We start from the raw sequence: 24,024 nt of genomic DNA on the forward strand, positions 1-24,024 counted from the left end.
CCTCTGCAAGCACTGCACATACATGGTGCATAAACATACATAGAGGCAAACACACAAATAAAATAAAAATAAATAAATCTTTAAAAAATACATACAATGTACATGTTGCGTATATTGCTTGCATATGTGCCTACACACACACACACACACACACACACACACACACACACACACAAGCTGAGATCCCAGGAGAAGAAAATAAAGGGACTCTTGTGCCACAGATAGCTCAAAACTGAGGGACATAGGATACCGTGCCACAAATGCTTTAGTATCATTCTTAAGGAAAATTTTCTGAAAGTTCAGAATTATTTCTAATACAAAACTAAATTTTTAAATGAAGGTAATTATTAAAGAAGGATAACAGATTTTGAGTCTAAATAAACATAAGAATATGACCAATATAAATATTTTATAATAAGTCTCATACAGGTTCACATAATGTACTATCCCTCACACCTAATGATCCCTAAGTCTGCACAACTGAACTGATATTTACTTAGCCTGGAAGTATCAGCCTCAAAGCCTAATATCTCAATGTTCCCCAAAGGATAAATTTCTCTTCCCTATTTAAAACGTGTAAGTAGGAAATGAGGCCAGAGGGATGCTGGCTTATGATACATCTCTGGAGAAGCTTTTCCTGCAAAGGGCACCTGTGACTCCCACGTCTGGTAGTTTGGATGTATTTCAGGAGATATGGTAGTAGCAGGTGCGCAGAAGTCTTCCTAACATGACAAAAGATGGACAAGAACAGGTCAAATGTGTGGCTCAAGATTGGATGTTCTCAGTGATGAGATAAAAGAGAATGGGGACCTGGAGGGAGGGCTCAGTCAGTAAAGTAAGGACCTGAGTTTAATCCTCAGAAGCCACATTTAAAAATCTGAGAGTCCTTCAACTGGACCTTGGGACTCAGTCCAGTGCTCCGATATGGGTCTCTGTCTTTATCTCCATCCATCGCCGGACAAAGGTTCTATGGTGATATTCAAGCTATTCATCAGTGTGGCTATGGGACAAGGGCAGAAGGAGAAAGAAGATGAGCAAGGAAGTCAGGACCGCAAGGGCTTGGTCCACCCACTGAGACAGTGTGCCTGAGCTAATGGGAGCTCACCAAGGCCAGATGGACTAGGACTGAACAAGCATGGGATCAAATCGGACCCTCTGAATGTGGCTGACAATGGGGGCTGACTGAGAAGCCAATGATAATGGCACTGGGATTTGATTCTACTGCATGGACTGGTTTTTTGGGATCCTAGTCTGTTTGAATGCACACCTTCCTAGGCCTGGATGAAGGGGGGAGGGCCTTGGACTTCCCACAGGATAGGGTACCCTGCCTTCTCTTAGGACTGGAGGGGGAGAGGGGAAGATGAGTGGGGGAGTGGGAGGGAAATGGGAGGAGGGGAGGAAGAGAAAATTTTGAATGGTATTATTTATAAAGCAATTTAAAAACAAATCTGAGAGTCCGACATGTGCTTATAATCCCAGTGCTGGGGAGGTAGAGACAGGAGGATTCCTGGGTTCACTGGTCAAGCAGCCTGGCCTATGTGGTAAGTTCCAGGACAAACAGCAAGCCTGTCTCAAAACAAGGTAGACAGTCCTGAGACACATCTGACATTCTCTTCTGATCTCCAAATGCACACAAACACATGTATATGTACACACATACACAAGCACACATACATAAGTTGAAAAAGAAAGAGAAGACATTTGCCAGATTACAGCCAATAAACAGCACACATGTAGACAAACGTAGACTTCAGGAGGCCAAGTTCTGGTGCTAGATCTGGGCTGCAGAAGAAGGAGTTTCACAATTGGTATCTACCTCCAAGTGTTCCCATAACCTTGGACTCCAACTTAGAATACCACCAGGCCAAACCACAACTTAGTTCTCTGAAATCCATTTTCTCACAAGACATTTTATTTTCTAAATGATCTATGACTGGGCTGGGGAGATGGTCGGCAGGGTAAAAGGCTGCACAAACAAGAAGACCTGAGATCACATCCCACACACCTATGGAAATACCAGGCATGGAAGCATGTACGTGTAACCCCACGCTGAGGGTGAGGAGAGACATGTAAATAGTGGGGTTTGGGGGCCGACCAGTCTAGCCAATCAGTGAGCTCCAGGCTCAGTGAGAGACTCTGTCTCCAAAAATAAGATGGGAAACAATGGAAAGACATTCAGAGTTGACCTCTGGCCTCCACATGCGCATGTGCGTGCATACACACTCTCACACACACACACACACTCACACACACGCACACACATGCACATACACATGCACACACACACGCACACACATGCACACACACACTCACGCACACACATACACACACACACACACACACACACACAGAGGTCCATGTCAGTATTCTGAGACTCTTCATAGAAACAACGGTACAGAGCAGGCCACAGCAAAGTCTAAGGTGCCCCAACACTAAAGCATCCTGATGTGCCTCTCCAGTGAACACTAGAGCTAAAGGATGTGTAGATGGCTTCTGGAAAGCTCTATTCTAATTGCTATGGCAAATTACTATGAAACCTTTCTTGGTTTTATACATTTCTGGTTGGGTTACAAACTGAGGAAAAAGGTTGTCATCCATGAACTAATCAGGCATCATGCTTGAGCTCACTCACGGTGACCTTGGCCCCCATCACTGACCACAGATCCAGAGGCTCCAGGCCCTGAGGAAGAACGCCTGGTGTTGGAGAAAGAGCCAAGAACTGTTGTTTAAAAAGTCTCCAGTTCCCAGTACCTTCTAAAAATGATGTTATATGTCATGGTTTCTGTATTTCTTCTCCTGCACAGCTGTTTAGCTTGGGGAGATTGTCACCACGGTCAGCTGACAGCAGACCATAGCTGTAAGGACATAGTAGAGATTTTTTGTTTGTCTGTTTGTTTGTTTCAAGACAGGGTTTCTTTGGGTAGTTCTGGAACTCACTTGTTGGAACTCAGATCAGTTCAAGGCTGTCCTTGAACTCACAGAAATCCCCCTGCCTCTGCCTCCTGGGTGCTGAGATTCAAGGCATAAACCAACACCACCTGGCTAGAGATTATATTTTAATTCTCCACTTGGTCTAAAGTGTCTGCCCAGTGTTTACAAGGATAAATAGTCTTCTTAAAGCAGAAATAGTCCCATGTGACAGCCACTTCACCCTCAGCAGGTCCCCAAGAGAGTGAGAGTCTCTGTCCATACAAAACCTGGTGAGTCAATGTTAATGGCAACAACATCCACAAATGTCAGGGAGCAGAAATGACCTAGAGATCCCCAAGGCTGGAAAGTTTGGCGCATCCACACATGGGCCCAGACGACAGCCACGGAAAGGAATAAAGTGCTACCCTGATGCAGCCCTGGTGAGCACTGAACATGCTAAGTGAAAGTAGCCTAACATGGAAGCACACACATGGTGTGGTTCCATTTGTATGAAATACTCAGCATTGCCAGGTATGGTGGCAACTCCCTTTAAGCCCCGCACCTGGGAGTCAGAGGCAGGCAGATATCTGTGAGCTCAAGGCCAGCTGCATCTCTATAGTGAGTTCCAGGCCAGCAAGAGTTTTATAGCGAGACACTAGCAAAAAGGAAAGAGGAAGGAAGGAAGGAAAAAAATAAACATTTGGCATCTCCAGTGTCAGCGAGTGCATTAGTCACTCCTGGTAGATAAAAGAGGGTAGCCTGGGCTCATTAGGTATGCAGGGCATATACATTCTATCTTCACTAAGCTGCTATTAAAAACGTAGACAGCAGTGAGTCTCTCTCTGACTCGGGCACTCTGGCTCAGTCTGTGAGGCCCTCTGCTGCCATGTTACTGCAGGAAGATCCTGAGAAAATGCCAGGTGGCCTCCAAATACAAGAGGAGGTACTGGGGAAAGAAGTCATGGAACAGGAAGACTGGTCAAGAACACACGCTAAGGATGGCAGAGTCCAGACATTGCACTAGCTGAGCAGGCAGCTACATGCCTGGGAGAGGAGTGATGGCCACCCCGGAACACTGGGGAAACGGGAGACAATTGACTTGAACCCTGGGCTTTGTGTGATCACCCAGAAATGGGCGGAATGTAAATGCAGAGAGCCATGGGTGTGAAAAGATGAACTCCTAGCGCTCTGCCCACCACGAAGGCTCCAGGGATGGCCTCCCAACAACGGGGGCTGCCCTCCGCTAAACCCTTCATCCAGCCAGAGTGAGTCAAGCTCTGGAGAGCAGGTGATTCCAGGACTCAAGCAAGGCGACTCCAGAAAAGGTTGGCCTGTCTTAGAAGGCAAACAAGTCCTCAAAGAGTAATAGAGTTGTGTCCAAGGCTGAGGAACACACAGGAAGGACTGCTGCCGGCTGCACAGGGATGAATTAAACACCAAAGTGAATGAATAATGAATTCATAACCCACTTACTAGGCGACCTCCAGTCTCTGCAAATATGGAAACAGTGGGTGAACAGATTGAAAGTCAGATGAGAAACAGAATATTTACTAATCTGAAAGTTTCCCTCATGGAATATTAACTACAAAGTGCACACCCCAGAAAGTCTGACAGATCTCCCTTTGTGAAGTGGCCAAGGCAAGTGTCAGCAGCTCCGGGACACACTGGAATGAAGTGTGACCCAAGAAGAGCTCGAGGTCACTGCTGGGATACACACACAGAGATGTGTCCCATCAGAGAGGCTGCCAACACCTGCTCCCTAGGAAACCCCAGGCAAACCCACATGGGGTCTTCTGTGGCAGCAGAATGTAAAACCAGGGAAAGATGGGGGAACTGTCCCAGACTGACAGTAACAAACCGTTACCCAAATCAAGGGCAGAGTCTGTAACCTAGACCTGCAAGGTGGGTTGGGAGAAGGCATGGAACTCTGGGGTTGAGCTGGGCATCATGAGGCAAGGGGAGTCTCTACTTGAACAGCTGGGCTGTGGCTGATAGGAGGCAACACCTTGGTTTGAAGGAAATCTACACTACAGCACCTGCAGGTAACAAAGAGCTTTTTCTCAAATGGCTTAGGAAAAAGGTATTCTCTGAGTTCTACACCCAACTTGCCTATGACTTGGCTCTAAAAACACAAGGCTGCGACAGTGACAGACTGATAATGCTGGGGAAAAAATCAGGAAAGAGCAGGTTTTGGAGGGAGTTGAAACCTAAAAGGGGCAGGTAGCGGGAGAGCTTCTCCCAGTTCTCAGTGGTATTTAGCTTCAGGCTCCCCAGCTTTTGCATAATAGCCTTTAAGCTGCACATGCGCAAGCATGTGTGTGTGTGTGTGCATGTAAGTTCATACTGTACATATATGTGTATGTATATGCTTGTGTATGTGTGCATATGTATGATGTATGTGTGTGTAGCATAGGTGTTTCATTATGAACGAACACTTCAATCTCCTTACTCTCTCCACTTGACCAGTTGTGAGTTTCTGCCTCATCCACTACACAGAGACTTCTCTGGAGAGCTCTGGAACTGCACTAATTTATAGGTAGATGATGCTGCCCACGCAGCAGAACAAGGCTGGGGTATCATTGGGTTTTAGGCATTTTGTGGGACCAGGATCTGTCTCTGATGCATGAGCTGACTTTTTGGAGTCCATTCCCTATGGTGGATGCCTTGTTCAGTCTTGATGCTGGGGGGAGAGGCTTGGTACTGCCTCAACTTGATTTGTCTGGCCTTGTTGACTCCCTATGGGAGGCCTTACCCTTTCTGAAGATTGGATGAGGGGGGCTGGGGGAAGTGAGAGCGATGGGGAGCTGTGGTTGGTATGTAAAATGAATAAAAAAAGTTAAGAAGACCACTGTGGAAAGAGTGACAGATAGAAAGTTTGCAAGAGGCAGAGGTTGGGACGACCAGAGCAGAACAATGTCTTCGGAGCAGGCCAGCACCACTGCACTAGAGAGCTCACAGCGGCTGTGACGGACTGTACCGTGTCTGTGCGATATCGAGCAGTCAACATCGCAGCACGGAGGTGGACGAGCCTCATGAGCCCACCCCCAGCTGAGGAGCTAGGAGCAGTTTGTGGCAGCTGGAGAGGGAGAGACAGTTTTCTTTAGGATGTTGCTTTTAGTAGGTCAGCCATGCTTCAGTGAATGACCCCCACCCAGGAGGATGGGACAGCACAAAACAGACTTAGTGGGTTATTCAAAGAAGACAAGAGGACATAAAGTTGGGAGGGGGTTGGTGGGTCTGGGAGGAGTTAGGGGAGAAGTTGGGATGGATATTCTCAAAATACATTATACATATTATATATAAACTCTCAAATAATTAATACTATATTTTAAAAGAGAGAGAGAATTCTGTCTCTGGCCTGGGGGACTAATAGGCAGAAGCAAGAACAACCACAGCACCACGAGGAGGGGGTGGGAGAGACACCCACCTTCTGGTGCTATAAGCTCTGCCCGAGTATCTAGCCAACTTCAGGGAGCCACATGTGTACAAGGATCAAAGCAGCATAGCTAAACACAAAAGATCTAAACTAAGAGGTGAGTTCTGACCTCTGCAGGCAAGACGGAGTTTATAGTTAGCTGCCCGTCAAAACGAAGTGTCTTCAGAGGGACAGCCAGAGGCCAGACGCTCCACAGTATTCACACCCATGACTGGAGTCATGTGTGTTGTGGATATGTTTCACCAGGCAAGGACGTGTTACATTCATGTGTGGAATATTACTTTAACTGTGTAAAGGTGTGTTACAATTGGTTATGTGACATTTGTTTAACAATGTTAGGATGTGTGTCTAATTATGTAAAGATGTGTTGCATTTGTTTCACCTTGCCTGCCTAAGGCACCCTTGGTCTAATAAAGAGCTGAATGGCCAATAGCTTGGCAGAGAAAGGATATTCTCTCTGACAGGCAAAGAGAATAAAGTAGGAGAAGAAAGGAAAGAAGGAAATCCCGGGGCAAGAAGCCAGGCAGCCACCAGACAGCCAGACAGAAGATGCAGTGAAAGTAAGATATACAGAAGGAAGAAAGGTAAAAAGACCCAAGGCAAAAGGTAGACAAAGAGAAACAGGTTAATTTAAGTTAAAAGAGCAAGCCAGAAACGAGTCTAAGCTAGGCCGAGCATTTAGAACTAATAAGAAGTCTCCTCCGTGTCATGATTTGGGAGCTGGCTGGTGGCCCAAAAGAAAAAGCCTGTGCACATATGTGGCTGCTGCTAAGCTCTAGAGATGTGGCCAATACAAGTGATTGGCTATTTTTCACTTTATTCAGTGTTAATTAACCTAAATTTCAAAAATTATACTGATTTCATTATTGAGAAATGTCTAAGTGTGTTTTTAAAATGCTGGGGATGTGAATCTTACGTTTCAAGCAGACGTTTCACGGGCTCACAGACCAAGTATTTCCAGTGAAGACACCAAAGCTGTCTGTGTGTGTGCTCACCGTGTTTAAAGACTTCAAACATGAAAAGGTAAAGTACTGAGCATTTCAACAGTGACAGCATTAAATGCAATAGTATTTGAACATTCATGATTGAATAAAACTATCATTAAAATTAATTCCTGGGCCAGCAGATGTCTCGGGAGGTAGCGGGGGCTTGCTTTCAGGCTTGCTTTCAAGACTGACAACTTGAGTTCAATTTCTGGGATCCATTGGTAGGAGAGAACTGATTCCCACAGCTGTCCTCTTACTTCACATGTATGCCATGTTGTGTCCACACATACACACACACATACACAAACACAAAACAAACAAATAAGAAACAGTTCATTTAATCTATTATTCACCTGAGGTGACTGCTGGAGAATTTATCTATATGGCGCACACATTATTTCACTGGACCAATCTGGTATGTGTCATTATCCAAACATACTCAAATATGAACAACCGTGAAAGCAGACCTTCTCAAAAGATAAGACCATTGGTGACATGCATGTGCCAGGCAAGGACCCGAGAGCAGCAATCTCAACGGTGTTTAAGGAAGAAAGAGACAAACAGAAGGGGGAAATCTAAACAAGCAAAAAGGGGAACCAAATGAAATTCTAGATGTTAATAAAAATGTCTAAAGTTGCAGACGCAGGGGATGATGGACCAATAACAACACAGAAAGAATAGGAAAAATCCAGTAGGTTTGGGAATAGATAGATACCTGACATCTAATGTTAAAAATACATAGAATACGATGTTTCAAAAACAGAGAAACGTGGGAGCTCATGGGGCAATAACAAATGCCTGAAAGGGAGAGGATGGGGCTAAAATTATATTTGACTAAGCATGGTTGAGAACTTCAGAAAAGCAAAGCTGAACAGAGGGGAACCCCTAAAGAACAATGTGATTTGCACAGGAAATAAAAATCCAGAATACAGGTGTTGTCTTGAGGCCAGGGCTTCACTAGGTAGTCCAAGTTGGCTTCCAAATTGTTATGTAGCCCAGACTAGCCTGGAGTTTGAAATCCTCCTGCCTTAACTTCCCTAGTTCTAGGGTTACCATGTGTTCCACTACACGGAAGAAATGTGATGAACTCCTGGAGTTAACACGAGAACTGGGAGACATCTGCCATCCACTGAACAGCTGCGTTCATAACACTTTATCCCATGTCAGTTACATGCAAATTAGCCTGAGGTGGTGCATACATCAAATTCTAACATAAAATAGGCTTCTAAAAGCACTATCATAGCATGAAGCCAGACCATGATTAACAATGAAGCGGTAAAGCATGCACAAGTTCGATTCGCATGCTGGAAAGAATGCTATTGATGCCCCAGTTGAATTCTCCATTCTTGTAGTTGCTAGGATGCTCACAGACTTACTAATGTTGAATCCCTACCCGATTTATATCCTTTTCCCTACGGGCTGTACCAGAAATCCTTACTATTTCCATTACCCTGGCTGGGATAGACCAGTGATTGGCGCAAGGACCCTTACCATTCACATCCCTCCCCAGGCCCTGGCATCATACCAGTTACACAGCCTCTCCACCTCCCTACAACCTGTGAGAGAAAAGGCTGTCCCCTCTGCCTGTGTATAATGCCCTTCCTTTATCATTTCAATAATATCTACTCCAAACTCAACAGAAGGGAAGTTAAATGTCCCTTCCAGACATTCTTCCTGGAGTTCCAACCTCAGTAAAAGAGAGTCTGTACGCTTTAATGATCCCTGCCACAGCCCTTGTTAAACTCCATGTCTCCTGAGTCAGGAGCTCCTCAAGGGTAGGAAGGAGTCAGAACTCAGTATGTGCCCTGTCCCTACCCGATGTCCAGCATATCGTAGATGCTCCTTAACTTGCCCTTGTTTCTTAAATTCTTTAATTTACACTATGTTTATTGTGTGTGGAGATTTGTGCACTCATTGTGTGTATGTGTGCACATACGTGTGGAAAGGAGTGCACACACAGAGGTCAGAAGGCAACAGTGACTTTCCTCCTCTATCACTGGCTGTCCCCACCCCCTCCTCATCCCCAGCACTGGTGACAGATGCATACTACTGTGCCAGTTTAAATGTGGGTCTGGAGCACCAAACTGGGATCCTCGAGTTTGCACAGCAGCCACCACATCCAGACGTTCACAACATCCCTACCCAGGAGTTGAGCCCAGGATGACTAACCCAGAGACTATCTGGGAAGCATCAGAATTTTTTATGTGATAACAAGTGCTGAGATATTATGTTCTAAAACACAAATTGAGGGACTAGAGCAATAGCTCAGAACTTAATGAAATTCTCTTGTAGAGAACCCCAATTTTGTTTCCAATACCCACATCGGGAGGCTCATAACCACTTGTAACTGCAGCCACAAGGAATCTGGTGCCCTCTTCAGACCTCTGCAGGTACTGCATCCATATGCATATACCCACACACATACAAACATTAAAAAAAATTTAAGCTGGTCATAGAGGTACATGCCTTTAATCCCAGCACTTGGGAGGCAGAGGCAGGTAGATCTCTATAAGTTCAAGGCTGCCATGATCCACATAGTGAGTTCCAGGAGCTACAAAGAAAGACCTTATCTCAAAAAAATAAGTTAGCAAACAAACAAACCTTTACATATACATAAACTGACCTAATACTTCTATATAGAAGTTTTTAAGGGGGAAAATGACGGACACACTTTTGTGGTCAAAATATGAGCAAGTGAACACTGATCATATCATCCGAATTGGCAGGAACTCAAGTGACTGGTGAACAGTGATCACAGCCCCAGTCGCTCATACAGGCCAATGCAAGGACAAAACGAGTCACGTTTTCCTTTGCCAGCCCCCTGGCTTCTCCAGAACAGCCCATACTGAGTGTCACACATCCTACCTGCGCCAGCAAGTCCTGGAACTGCTCTCTTGTGAGAGGCATGAGGAAGGCCGTGATGGCGCGCTTCAGCTCCCCCTTCGTCACCATCTGGCTGTGGGTCGAGTCGAGAACCTGGAAGACCTTTTTCATTTCATCCCTTTTGTTGGAGAGCTTTTGAAATAGAATCCGTTCAACCTCTAAGAAGGACAGTACTGGGTTGGCAACAGGTGTGGCTGTGGGTGAGACAGAAACATCTAGTGAGTGTGCTTAGACCAGGATGCAACAGACTGCTGGGCTCACCTTCCTCTCTCATTTTCATGTCTCTGCTCAGCTAATGTCGCTGAGTTTTCACCTCTGGAGGATGGTTAGCACAGGATTGCACCCATAAGGGAAAGAGGCGAAGGTGCTCTTCCCTACAAGGACATGGGTTATGAGAAGAATTCTTGAGGAGTGGAAGAAACATATCTTTTAGGTCAATCTTTACTTTTACAATTAGTGTGTGTGTGTGTGTGTGTGTGTGTGTGTGTGTGTGTGTGCATGTATTCTTATGTATGTGGCTGAAGGAATGCCATAGCATGCATGCGGAAGTCAGAGGATGGCATGGGAGAGTGAGTTCTCTCTTTCCACCATGTGGGTCCCATTTACCAAACTCAAGTCACCAAGCTTGACAGCAAAGTGCCTTTACCTGCTGAACCACCTCAACAGTCCTCAGTGACGCTTTATTGTGTGTGTGAATACACACGTGTTCATGTGAGTGCTCATGAAAGGACATGCAGATGTGGAGGCCAGACGCCAACACGGGGTGTCTTCATTATCTGCTCCACCTTATTTTTTGAGACGTGGTCTCTCATTAAACCTAGAGCTACCAGGTAGTGGTGGTGCACGCCTTTAATCCCAGCATTTGGGAGGCAGAGGCAGGCAGACCTCTGTGAGTTCGAGGCCAGCCTGGTCTACAGAGCTAGTTCCAGGTCAGCCAGGATGGTTACACAGAGAAACCCTGCAGAAGGGAGGGAGGGAGGGAGGGAGGGAGGGAGGGAGGGAGGGAGGGAGGGAGGGAGGGAAGAAAATAATAATAAAGTACTTATTTTAAAAGCGCAAAAAGCCTAGAGCTAAGGGGTCAGCAAACCCAGGGACCCTCACCCTCCTCCTGTCTCTCCCTCCCTAGCAAGGCCTACACCATCACTGTTGGTGGATTGGTTTCAGGGATCTGAACTCAAATTTCTCAGGTTTGCCTGACAAGCACCTTATCAAGCCATCTCCTCAGCCCCTAAGTCAACCTATCTACTTTATATGACCTTGACAGTTTGAGGGGAAATCTTTGATTGACAGGGATCCTTTTCCTTTCCAGGACTGGGGAGGTCTGGGTGTGGAACAGCGGCATGAAAACGCTCACCATGCTCTGGATAAGTGCCAGGGCCTTCAGCTTCCCGGGGGCAGGAGGATTCTTCAGGCCTCAGAGGCCCACAGGTCACCCGTGAAAGTTAATAGACTACTAGGCCTCCCTGACTTCTACTGTAGACAGAAAAAATTTTGGAGAGAAATGCAATAATTTAATGAACCCGGGGGCACCCATCAGAGCCAGTGTGTAAGCACTGGGTGCTCTGTTTGATATTCCGTAGCAGGCTTAGCAAAGAGGAAGCTGAGGATAGTGGCCTGGCAAGTCCCTTGCATTTATTATGGCAGATTCCAGTGTGTGGCAAAAGCTTCATTAAGGCCTTGTCTTTTACTTTCACGAGGGTAGTCAGGGAGCTCAGACTCTAGGTACCTTTCTTAAAATGGCATTTTTGTTGTTGTTTTTGTTTTTCAAGACAGAGTCCTGGAACCAACTCTTGTAGACCAGGCTGGCCTTGAACTCACAGAGATCCACCTGCCTCTGCCTCACGAATGCTAGAGTTAAAGGCCTGCACCATCACCACCCCACAGAATAGGCATTTCTTATCAGCCAAGAGTGAAGGCTTTCACCTCAGGTGGCCTCGGCCAGATCAGGGATTCAGAGGGCACCTCAGTGACAGCTGGAATCATTCTCTGGGCTCTCTTGGGTCACAGTGTAAGCTGCCTGAGCCACCTTTTGTCAATGGTGGGACAGGGAGACGACATGGGCTCCCAGCCATGCTGTGACGGATGTCTACTCCACTCTTACCTAGGGTTAGGCCATGGGCAAGTCCTCTTTGTCACATCCCTGGGCTGTGAAAGTCCTTATGAGGAGCCTGAGCTGTGCAAGTCCTCATGAGGAGCCTGGGCTGCCTCTCACTCCCAATGCCCATGACTTCTCCAGGAAGGTAGGTGGAGACCAGAACGGGCAGTAAGGAACAAAGATAAGCTCCACTGAAGATCTAAAAATGAGGGGGCTGCTTGGAATGACAGGGTAGCTTTCTAATAGAAAGTGGGGGTGCCGTTTGGAGAGGCTGTGGAACCTTTGAGACGTAGGATCTATTTGCTATCTGCTATAAACAGGTCACGGGGGGGGGGGGGCGGCTTTGAAGGTTATATCCAGTCCTGGTGTGTTCTCTCTCTCTCTCTCTCTCTCTCTCTCTCTCTCTCTCTCTCCCTCTCTCTCTCTCTCTGTCCCTGCCTGTCTATCTTTCTCCCTTTCCTGGTCCACTGTTATGTGAACAACATCCATCAAACACTGGTGAACTGAGCTGTCCCACCACAATGGACTGATACCCTCTGTCACAGTGAGCCTGAGAGCCTTCTTCTCCTTTGTTTCTACCAGCTTCTGTGGTCACAGTGCTGGAATTGGTCGTCCCTGAGAAGGAGGAGTAGGGATGAAGGAGGAGAACAAAGAGGAGTCCAGTGAAGGAGGCAGCACAGCCAAGAACCATGAATGGTCCCGACCTTGGGCCTCATGCTCCGGTTATGGGATGCCGCCATGACATTTCCATCAACAGAGAGAACCCAAAGTCCCTCTCTTACCTCCACATCCCTCTCTTACCACATGGAGGAGGAAGGGCAGGGGAGGAGCTGGAGTGTGGAGACAGTCAGGCCATCCCAGCGGCTCAGGGCCATGCTTATGGAGCTCCTCACAGCATAGAGGTCACAGAGTGGGGAGGGCAAAGGGGGAATTTTTTAAAAAGCAGAGATGATAGAATGTTTGATTTGATGTGTCATGGGAAGTGGGAAGACAGTGAAGCCCATGCAGTCTGACAGGGTGGCCATGGCCTCCACAGCGAAAGAGTCAGGAGATAGAAGTTTCCAAGATGGCCAGAGGGAGCCCTCCCCATGTGGTCTTTGCTCACACTGCCACTCTTCTTGGCTCCTTTTCCTGTGGCTCTGATAAAATATCCTGAGAAAGCAACTTAAGGGAGACAGGGCTTATTTGTCCCACCATTCCAGGTCACAGCTGTCGCCTGGGGAAGTCAAGGCAGCAGAGGCTCGCATCCATGGTCACACCCACCCAGTCAAGAGCAGGCAGCAACTGACTGATGCCCAGGCTGTATTCAGCTCCCTCCCCTTTACAGGCAGCCCAGGGCCTCAGCCTTGAAATGGTGCTGCCCACATTCAGTGTGGGTCTTCCAGTAGTCCCATTAAGAAAATCCCTCACGGCATGTCCACAGGCCAACCAATCCAGACAGCTCCTCTGAAGCCAGGAGATTCCAGACTGTGTCAGGTTAACAAACTAACCACCACAGTCACATTGTCGCTTCTCCCAACAAGAATGGGAAGGAGTTTTCTCCAGCCCCTGTTTGTGTAGAGCATCGGCCACACCTGTGCCTGAGATCAGTGGCACCATGGGTGAGATGTAACTGTCGTTCTTTAAAGTTACTGTGTTGGGGGCTTCATCCCCTGACTCTACACCTGGGGCAGTGAAAGAGAGGCTACAGAGAGAAATCCTGAGTCCAGTGTAGAGTGTCTAATATGTGCATGCCCTCTTGAAGGCAAAATCTATACTAAAGAGATCAGAGAGCTTAGTGCAAGGCATGTGGGAGCCAGAAGCCTGCATCATAGGAAGCATATGGGGATGGGGAGGTAAGGAGGTTATGTGGGAAACCCCAATTTTGTAGAAATGGGATTTACCCTTCCAGAGCTACTGACCAGACACCTATCACTGGCAGCCCTTGTTCCCGGTGCCAAGAACACTGCAGTAGGCAAACAGGACCAGACTACCATCTGGAGGGGACAAGACAGACAAGGGGCAGGCAGCCAGTATGTCACAGGATGATGACAGATGGTAGTGAGTGTAGCAAGGATGGCAAGAGACCAGCAGAGTGTAGGAAGGTGGCACCATGGCCTAGTCTAGCCAGGCAGTCCAGGATCCCTCCCCAGAGAGCTTGGGAGCCAAGATCAGAAAGTCAGAAATGAGGCAGCCAGCTAGCTAGCAGAGGTGACTACGTTCCAAACATGGACCACAGCAGCTCTGTAAGAGCTCTACAGAGGAGCAGCCTGAGTCTGTCTAAGGGAACAGAAACCAGGGTGGCTGCGAGGGACACAGGAAGAGCCAGGGTTGGGAAGGGGAGGATACCTGCATGTCAGCTTCAAGGACCTGGACAAAGGATCAGGGTTTTGTTTTACTTGGGTTTGGTGTTGAGACAGGGTTTCTCTGTGTAACTACACTGGCTGTCATGGAACTCACTCTACAGACCAGGCTGACCTCGAACTCAGAGATCCACCTGCCTCTGCCTCCCAAGTGCTGGGATTAAAGGTATGTGCCACCACCATCTGACCCAAGGTTTTCTTAAAATGTAAGAAGGCGGCCCAGGGATGATCAGGGAAGCAACAGCAATACATCATCCTGGCCACTACAGAGAATGGACACCAGGGACCAGAAACAAGAGAAGAGGATGAGAGATGCCATGCATCAAGCGCATTGGGAAATGGGTGTGGCTCGACCCTGGTACCACCTTGGATGTGGACCACAGACTGGCAAATGAAGACATGGCCTGCTGACTCTCGTGCAGACTGTGTGGCCTGGGGACAGGCAGAGTCTGAAGAAGCAGATCAGGACCCTGCCTTCATGTTCAATGTGAGGATCTAGGCCAACGATGGTGCCACTGATTGAATACTGGGGCGAGGGACCTTGTGGAGCTTGTGTAAGGTGTCTGCAACCAAGATGCCAACAGAAAGCCAGCCAAGCAGCAGATATGTTCCCTGGAGCCTAGTGGGGAAATCAGCATGGAACAGGACTGCTTACACGTGACTTTCCAGAGATAGAAACCAGGGGAGACACAGTGGAGAGGGAAACAAACACAGAGCCTGAAGGCAGAAGAAGGCTCCAGAACTTGCCATCAGACCCCTAAGGATTCTCAGGAAGGCAGGAGTCTTTCCACGCTCCCGTCTCCTCTTCCAGCCGCTGAGCCTCTCAGCAGCAGCTGGTTCCCACAGAGGAGCTGTATGGTGAGAATCAGCTAGAGTGTGCAGCAATTCCTTGGCCCGCCGGGTGTTGTAGGGGACCCTCTTTGCATTCACGCTTCCGCCCTGGGATCTCTTCTCAGACTGTTTGTCTATTTTTTAATTGCTTTCCAAGAAGCCCCGACTTGGCACTCGGAATTGTGATTTAAAGGCAGCAGACAGCATTAACTGGGAACTGTGTGGAATTACTTGAGAGCAGCTTTAGGTTTCACAAGCCCGATGCGGCCCCTCAGTCACAAGCCCGATGCGGCCCCTCAGACCAGAAATGAAAGTCAGACCCAAACCTTCTCAACTGCTGTAGGAAGAACCAACTGACGCTGGACAAGCTTTCCATTGCTGGCTTAGGAACTAGAGAGTGACGCAGACTGCCACTCTAGCCCTACCACAACAGAAAGCAAGAGGAGTTAAGAAGATGTATAGTTTCAAATGAAGCCAAGACCAGAAGATGCAACAGAAACCAGATATCACCAAGGACAAGCTGGTCCTCAATAGCCCAGAAAGACAGTGCCTTCTCTCTGCAGAGGAGGGAACAGACACAGCACAGACAGCCTGAGAAGAAAACAACCCCATGTTCAGTAGCCACATGAAGTGTACCACATGTAATGGTAGACAGACAATAATCCCAGGGCCTTGGCCAATTACATGTGAGGAGCGGCTGGGCAGGTGGCAGAGAGCTACATAATAGCACCCTAGCACATTAGGTCTCCCACAGCTCAGGCGGCTATTCTCCAAAGGCTGGCTCCGGGGTGGGGAGGGCAGAAACAAGGTAAATCCGTATGGAACACATGGAGTCTCTGCCCATGGACTATCAGGGGCCTGCTGCAGATTCAAGGCAAGGCAACTGTGGTGGTTTGGAAGAAAATGCCCCCTATAAGGAGTAGCACTAATAGAAAGTGTAGCTTTCTTGGAGTGGGTGTGGCCTTGTTGGAGGAAGTGTGTCACTGTGGAGGTGGAGTTTGAGGTCTCATATATGCTCAAACCACACCCAGTATTCAGACCACTTCCTGTTGTCAGCAAGTAGGAGTAGGACTCTCAGCACTGTCTCTAGCACCATGTCTGCCTGCACACTGCCTTGCTTCATACCCTGATGAGAATGGACTATACCTCTGAACTGTAAGTGAGCTGCCACAATTAAACAGTTTTCCTTTATAAGAGTTGCCGTGTTCATGGTGTCTCTTCACATCAATAGAAACCCTAAGACAGCAAAGGAGTCAGAGGATGTCCCATCACATGCAGAAGTTGATGGCAGAGCTGGATATCCTCCCCTGCCACCACGACCTCAATCCAGGAGGGCTGCAATGCAGGAGATGGCCCCTGGAGACTCAGCTGGCAGCTCATGGGCTTGGCTTAGCAGCAGACTATGTGGACTGAAGGAACCAGCAAGTATGAAGTTGAAATAAAAGATAAACTTTTAACTTACTATTTTCATCTGTTTTGTGTGTGTGTGTGTGTGTGTGTGTGTGTGTGTGTGTGTGAATGCTTGGGTGCCACCTGCATGTAGTGCCCGCAAAGACCAAAAGAAGGCACCAGATTCCCCGGAGCTGGAGTTGCAAGCCACTATGAGCTACTTGATGTGGGTGCTGGAAGTAGAATTCAAGTCCTCTGCAAGAACAGCAAGTGCTCTTAACGGCTGAGTCATTGCTCCAGTCCCAGACAAAACCATTTTTAAAAGAAAAAGGGTATATTGTGGCAATTATACTTATTTGGTATTATCTGCTTGTACAAGTTACAGAGCTACATCTCCAAATCCACGTGTATTCATAGACAACATGGGCAACAAAGTGCTGAGCAGGTGATGTTGTGCACTGGGAGGGGAGAGTGGCGATGCCAGATACATCTGTGTATATAAGCGAACTGTGCGGGAGGGGGAGGAGACACATATACTTGGATACTTTGGCACACGTATATACCTGTGTGTGGAGGCCAGAAGTCAACTCAAGCAACCTTCTCTATCACTTTCCATTCTAGTTTTTGAAGCAGGGTCTCACACTTGGCCTGGAGCTCAGCAACTGAACAAGGCTGGCTGCTGGTCATTGAACTCCAGGGATCTATCTGTTTCTGCCTCCCTTGTGCTTGGATTCCAGGCAAACATCACGGTGCCTGGCTTTTTCACTGGGTTGCGGAGACCAAATTCCTGGTCCTCAGGCCTGCTCAGAGGCACTTTACCAACTGAGCAGTCTCCCCACCCCTGTAAACATAGCTATAAAAAGAATTTAGATTCATTCATTTTATTTTATGTGTGTGAGCATTTTGCCTGTGTATATGTGTACCATATGGGTGCCTGGTGCCTGTGGAGGTCAGAAGAAGGCAGTGTATCCCCTGTGGTTACCATGGTTGTGAGCTGTCATGTGGGTGCTAGGAACCAAATCCAAGTGCTCAGCAAGAATAACCAGTGCCCTTAAGAGTTGCTCCATCTCTCCAGCCCCAGAAATAACTTTTAAAAAGACAAAACACTTCCATAAACATTTTAATGTAACTGGCCAACATTTAGAGCAAATGACAAAGAAGAAACACGCTTGAGGCAAAAACAGATCGAGGGGTACGGGTCCAATCAAAGGAAACTCATGCCTGCTAGTAATAAAGATCAATCCATTGTATGGAAATGGGCAACTGAAAGAACAGGCAACTCACGGGGAAAAAACACACAGCAGGTAAACCTGAGAACGGGAATTTAAATCACTATTGAGCAAATGTCATTAGGGGCTTAGGAGACCGACAGCTCAGTGGACAAAGCTTGCCATGCAAACATGATGACCAGAGTTTGGCGCCCAAAACCCATGTGACACTGAAGGCAGGGGCAGATACCTATAACCCCAGAATGCCCATGACACTAAGATAGGACATAGAGACACAATCCTAAAACACTTGCAGCCCAGCTAGCCTGGCCTATGCAGCAGTGAAGAAGAAGGGACCCTGCCTCAGATAAGGTGGAAGGCAAGGACCGACATCCAAAGTTGCCACACCTGTATGTGTGCAGGCACTCACATGATGAGCACACACATACACACTTTAAAAAGAAGAAATGTAATTAAACATAAATATAAGCGGGGCAGTGACGGTGCATGTCTTTAATCCCAGCACTGAGGAGACAGAGGCAGGCTGATCTCTGTGAGTTTGAGGTCAGCCTGGTCTACAAAGTGAGTTCCAGGACAGCCAAGACTACACAGATAAACCCTGTCTCAAAAAAAAAAACAAAGAAAAACATAAAAGTAATTACTTTTGCTAGTGCAGAAGATCTTACAAGATGATATTCTGCTGGGAAATTTACCAATGAACGCCTGTGATATTCTTTGGGGGAAGCACTGTGTACCAGCTTCTGGGGGTCTTTCTGCAGTGTTTAAGAACTCTGGGAGAGGGATGCCTGGACTCAGTAGCCCCCTGCACACTAGTCTCCTTTGCTCTGTCAGGCTTGTCAAGTATACTAGGACTGGCCTCTGCATTGCTCTGTAGACATGAAGCTATGAGCTGGAAAGGCTCTACATTTTACTATGCCATTTTTTTCATCAGAAACTACCTTAACAACAGACCCCAAGTTAGGGTAGACAGGTAGCCATTAGATGTCAAGCCTGTATCCCCAGGTTCACTAGTAGGCACATAGGACCACTGGAGTAAAGTCTCACCAACTACCAACAAACATGTGTCCACTGAGATCAGGGCCTGTCCTAAGGGTGCACCAGTCTGTCCTTCACGATTCCCTCCCCCAACACCATCCTACACCCTTTAGAGTTCCTTCTTGAGCCCTCGCTGCTGTGTGCACACCTCAGTGTCAGCATTCAGTTTGCTTCATTTCCTTCTCTCTGGCTGCATTCCTGCAGGGCCGGCCTTTCAGCAGACCCAACTCTGTCCTCAGCACCTATCAATGGTGCTCAAAAAATGTTTGTAAGTGACAAATGTATTAAGGAGGAAATGAGTGACGGTCTAAAGATACATAATTTCGGAAAATATTAAGTCAAATTCTGTTGCTTTTAAACCAAATGAAGACTCCAAATGGCTTAATGACTCCCATTCTCACAAAAGACCGCTCTGAAAATATGTATTTGTAGCTGCTTTCTCTTAATTCCAAAATGCAGACAAAACCAGAATTGGGGGCAGGGGGATGCAGGCATGTGATGGGCTTCCGGGTGGCTTGCCTAACATGCATGAGGCCCTGGGTTCCATCCCCAACACCACATAAATCTGGTGTGGTGGCATAAGCCTATGATCCTAGTGCTTGGGAAGTGGTGGCAGGAGGTCATCCTTGACTATACAGTAAGTTGTAGGCTACCTCAGGCTATATGACATCCTCAACTATATAGTAAGTTGTAGGCTATTTCAGGGGGATGAAGAGGATGGGAAGAAAAATTGAGATGTACACCTTAAGCCCTTCATAAAAACATAAACTCGATCTAGATGTAAATCTCAGAACTCTGAAATTAGAAGGTTATGTAATGGAACACCAAGATGGCTGCAGAAGGAGTTACACGGGGAGATTTGGTACCTTCTGATCAATTCTTCTGCAAACCTAAGACTGCTGGGAGACAGGCTTGCTCAAATTTGTACAACTATCATTTACTGAATAACACAACCATTAAGCTGACAGAGTCCAGGAACACACAGCCTGGGTTCAAATCTTGACCACTCCCTTTAAAATTATGAATAACTTTGAGAGGCCCAGGCCTGCATTTCCCCATACGGGATATAGGGACGGTATCAGAACACGACTCACAGCAAGCTTTTAAACGAGCCCATGTCAAACAGTAAGTGATATCTGTGGACAGGGTTGTAGTCACTTGTGAGTACTCACTTGACGAAGAGGGTCTACCTAAATCTTGGCAGCCAGTCCTTGAATGCACTCTGCAGGGCGAGGAGTGGGGGCGGGAATACACCAGCTTCCGGGTAGTAGGGTACAGACTATGCCAGTCTGGTAAGATCGCCATTTTGCGCATTAAATCCCTGCAAGAAGAAACAGAACAGATTCCAGCATCTTCATCATGTAAACATGGCCGACTTCCGGGATGCTCCAGTCTGACCATCCTTAAGGGGAACATTAAGTCATGCCTAGATTGTTTTCAGCAGATCCAAAGAACTTGGGAAGGGCAGAAAAAAATGATTTAAGTGTTGTTTACTCGGTCCTCTTCTGCTTAATCACTGGCCTAACCTGGTTGTTTCTTCCTGCTGCCTCCGAGCTATGCCTCTCCTCTCAGGTCTGGAGTGTTCCCTTCTCAGCACCCTTTGCAGTCCTGGTTTGGTGGCCATTTCTTCAACCTGCTCTCATCATAAAGTTTTTCCTTCTCCTTCAATTATGACAGTTCTGCTGGGTAGTAATCTGGCTTGGCACCTGTGGGCTTTCAGTATATGTATATACATGCTTACACACACACACACACACACACACACACACACACACACACACACACACATTTCAGTGTATATTTTCAGTGGTTTATCAGTCCAAGCCAGTCAACACCCAGCACAGATGGAGAAAGGACTCATGAGGTCCCACTCCTAGGAAAGGGACTACTGGGGGCTAGGGGCTGTTGTGGGAGGGAGTCAGCCATCTTCAGGAGTGTGCTGATAGGCTGCCCACGTTCCTACAGGTAGCCCTACACCCATACACATATACTAGAAGTACTAACTGGACTCAGATAAAAGAAGAAGAGTTGGAAGTGTGAATATGATCCAAATACATTGTATACATGTATGACATTCTCAGAGAAATTCTTTAAATCAGAGCAGTGTTAGCACTGCTGGCTGATTTCTGGGGCCAACAGTAAGAGGGAAAAAGTTCTGATTCTTTCTGGATGTGGTGGTGGATGCCTGTGACCCCGGCACTGGGGAGGTAGAGGAAAGCGGCAGAGAGTGAGTTTGTCTCAAAGAACAAAACAGAAAGAAGGTTCCGAGTCTCTGGGTGTTCAAGAGGAGCAGCACTGTTAACAAAGACAGCAGCAGAACCAGGCACGAGGACTCTGAGCATCTCCACACAGCACCCGAGAGCCTCCAAGGATGGTGGGCGCTGTGGAAGTGAACCTCACAGCAATCTGGCAGCATTTAGTCATGAATGTCAGGGCTGGCAAGAGGGCTCAGCGGGTGAAGGCACTTGCCACCAAGCCTGAAACCTGAGTTTGATCCCCAGGCCCCATGTGGTGGAAAGAGAAAACTGATTGCAACAAATTTGTCCTCTGACCTCTACACATGCACTTGCACTCTGTGTGCACACATGTGCGTGAACGCACAGACACGCCCATGTGCATACATATGCACACGTACGAGCACACATACACAGAGACAGACAGACAGACACAGAGAGCCCACTCCTACAAGTTGTCATCTGATATTCACATATATATCATGACACATGCCCACACATATACAAATAAATGTAATGTAAAAGAATTAAAAATCACAGCCTCCTGAATGAGTAGGCAATGGGGCAAAAATTTGTTAACTAAACCTTAGAGAAAGCTGAGGCTCTGGAAAGTTCCCATGTTTTCCTGGAAATCTAGCAGGCCACCCAAGTAACAAGCGCTATGTGCACATGGAGAGCCAGGTGCATTCTTGGGAAGGCCCCAAACTCTCCCCCAGGATGCCCTTGAGGGTCTGCCCAGCCAGGAGAGAAGGAATGAAGCACATGCAGCACCCAGAACACTTGGAAGACTTGCTGTTCCCAAGCACTGAGAAAATGTCCAGTTAGACGCTGACTATGAAGTTAATCGACCGTCAGTCACTTGGGGTCTACGCAGAAGAGAGGCCAACCTCAAAAGTGAGTTTAGAAAAATCCAGCAAGCCGTAAAAGACACAAACAATAAGAGAACAGAGAAAGGGGTGAGAACATGACTGCCATGGATTCTACCCGTGCATTATTTCAAAGGCCAAGTTTTCAACAAAAGCTTTCGTATGGTCTAAGGTTGGAGAAAGAGAGATGGTTCAACTGTGAAGAACACATAAGGAAGACTAGAGTTTGGATTCAAGCACCCACATCAGATATATCACAACCTCCTCTAACGCCAGTTCCAAGCGATCTGACACCCTCTTCTGGTCTCTATGTATATCAGGCATTTATGATGTGCAAATACTACACACAGACTAACACATGCTTTAAAATAAAATCAATCTTTAAAAAACAAAATGTAAATGAAGGGATGGCCCACACATACTTGCCTTTAGAATCTAGGCAATCAAGAAGAGCTCTATGAAAACATATTATGTGTTAGCCGGGTGGTGGTGGCGAACGCCTTTAATCCCAACACTCCAGGCAGAAGCAGGCAGATCTCTGTGAGTTCAAGGCCAGTCTGGTCTACAAGAGCGAGTTCCAGTCCAAGAGCTAGACAGGCTCCAAAGCTACAGAGAAATCCTGTCTCGAAAAACAAACAAAAACAAAAACAAAAAAACAACAACAAAAAAAACATATTATGTGAAAAAATTTTTTCAACTAAAAAAAATGCTAAAAGAAAAAAGATAAATCCTATATCCAGCAAAAAAGTAAGGGAGAAACAAAGGCTTCCTTGGTCCCATGAAAATTCAGATAATTCATCACCAGCAGACTTTCTTGCAAAAGCTCTCAAGGAACATTTTCAGAAACAAAGAAAAGTTTATATAGGTCAGAAATCATACCAATCGAGCCAGAGTACTTACAGGAGACGCAAACATGAAAGAAGCCACGGGCAGCAGGAGCAGAGCCTGACACACTGTGGCGCCTCACACAACCAGATGGACAGGAACCACGACTGGAGACTTTATACCCACCATTAACAATGGCAGAGCCATGCCGGGCGGTGGTGGTGCGCACCTTTAATCCCAGCACTTGGGAGGCAGAGGCAGGTGGATCTCTGTGAGTTCGAGGCCAGCCTGGTCTACAAGAGCTAGTTCCAGGACAGGCACCAAAAACTACAGAGAAACCCTGTCTCAAAAAAAAAAAAACAATGGCAGAGACCCTGTCTTGAAAAACAAAAAAAGGAAGGAAGGAAGGAAGGAAAGAAGGAAGGAAGGAGAGAAGAGAAGAGAAATAAACCAAAGCAAGCAAATGGAAGGAAAATTGAAGATTTGAAGGCTGGGGCCCGAAAACAGCAGAGAAAAGCCACAGAGGAGGAAGGTCACTATTGGAAAACAGCAAAGTTGATAAGTACCAGGGGGAGCAGGGAAAAATGGAAAACACCCTTTAAAATTAGAAATGGGAGAAGCATTACTACCCTTCTTTCAGAAATAAGGACATAATACAATTGGGCAAACCAAGAGAAAACAGAAGAACTCTGAGGAAGACGGGGTGGGGGTGGGGGGTGGAACTAAGGAAGAAGCAGGAAATCCAGAACACATGATGACAAACGAAGACACTGACTCAGTATTTAAAACCTGACAGAGTCCAGGGTCGGATGGACTAAGTAGTGATTCTACCGGATGCTCAAGGGATAATTAAAAGCCAGTCTACCACAAATGCTTCTGAAAAGGAGGAGGGCGGGCTCACCCGGCACTGGGTGACAGAGTGCTTGGCTAGAATGACAGGAGCAGAGGCCAGCACCTGTTCGC

The 24,024-nt window shown here is 47.0% G+C and overlaps 1 protein-coding gene across 4 annotated transcripts in view; it reads right to left on the reverse strand.

Annotated features, from left to right (window-relative positions):
• The window catches only part of Efcab6 (EF-hand calcium binding domain 6), a 196,484-nt gene that overhangs the window by 156,336 nt on the left and 16,124 nt on the right, over positions 1-24,024 (reverse strand). For all 4 annotated transcript variants that reach the window (XR_015735668.1, XM_087899133.1, XM_087899132.1 and 1 more), the window contains 2 exons: positions 20,309-20,457; positions 10,198-10,409 (listed from right to left, as the gene is read on the reverse strand). Coding sequence is in view for 3 of the 4 variants with exons in the window: in XM_087899133.1 (XP_087755259.1) it covers positions 10,198-10,409; positions 20,309-20,457 (361 nt within the window). In the remaining variant the exon portion in view is untranslated. The remainder of the gene's footprint in view (positions 1-10,197; positions 10,410-20,308; positions 20,458-24,024) is intronic.

Source organism: Myodes glareolus, chromosome 19, assembly GCF_982192425.1.
Source record: "Myodes glareolus chromosome 19, mMyoGla1.1, whole genome shotgun sequence".
In the NCBI taxonomy this organism is placed as follows: domain Eukaryota; kingdom Metazoa; phylum Chordata; class Mammalia; order Rodentia; family Cricetidae; genus Myodes; species Myodes glareolus.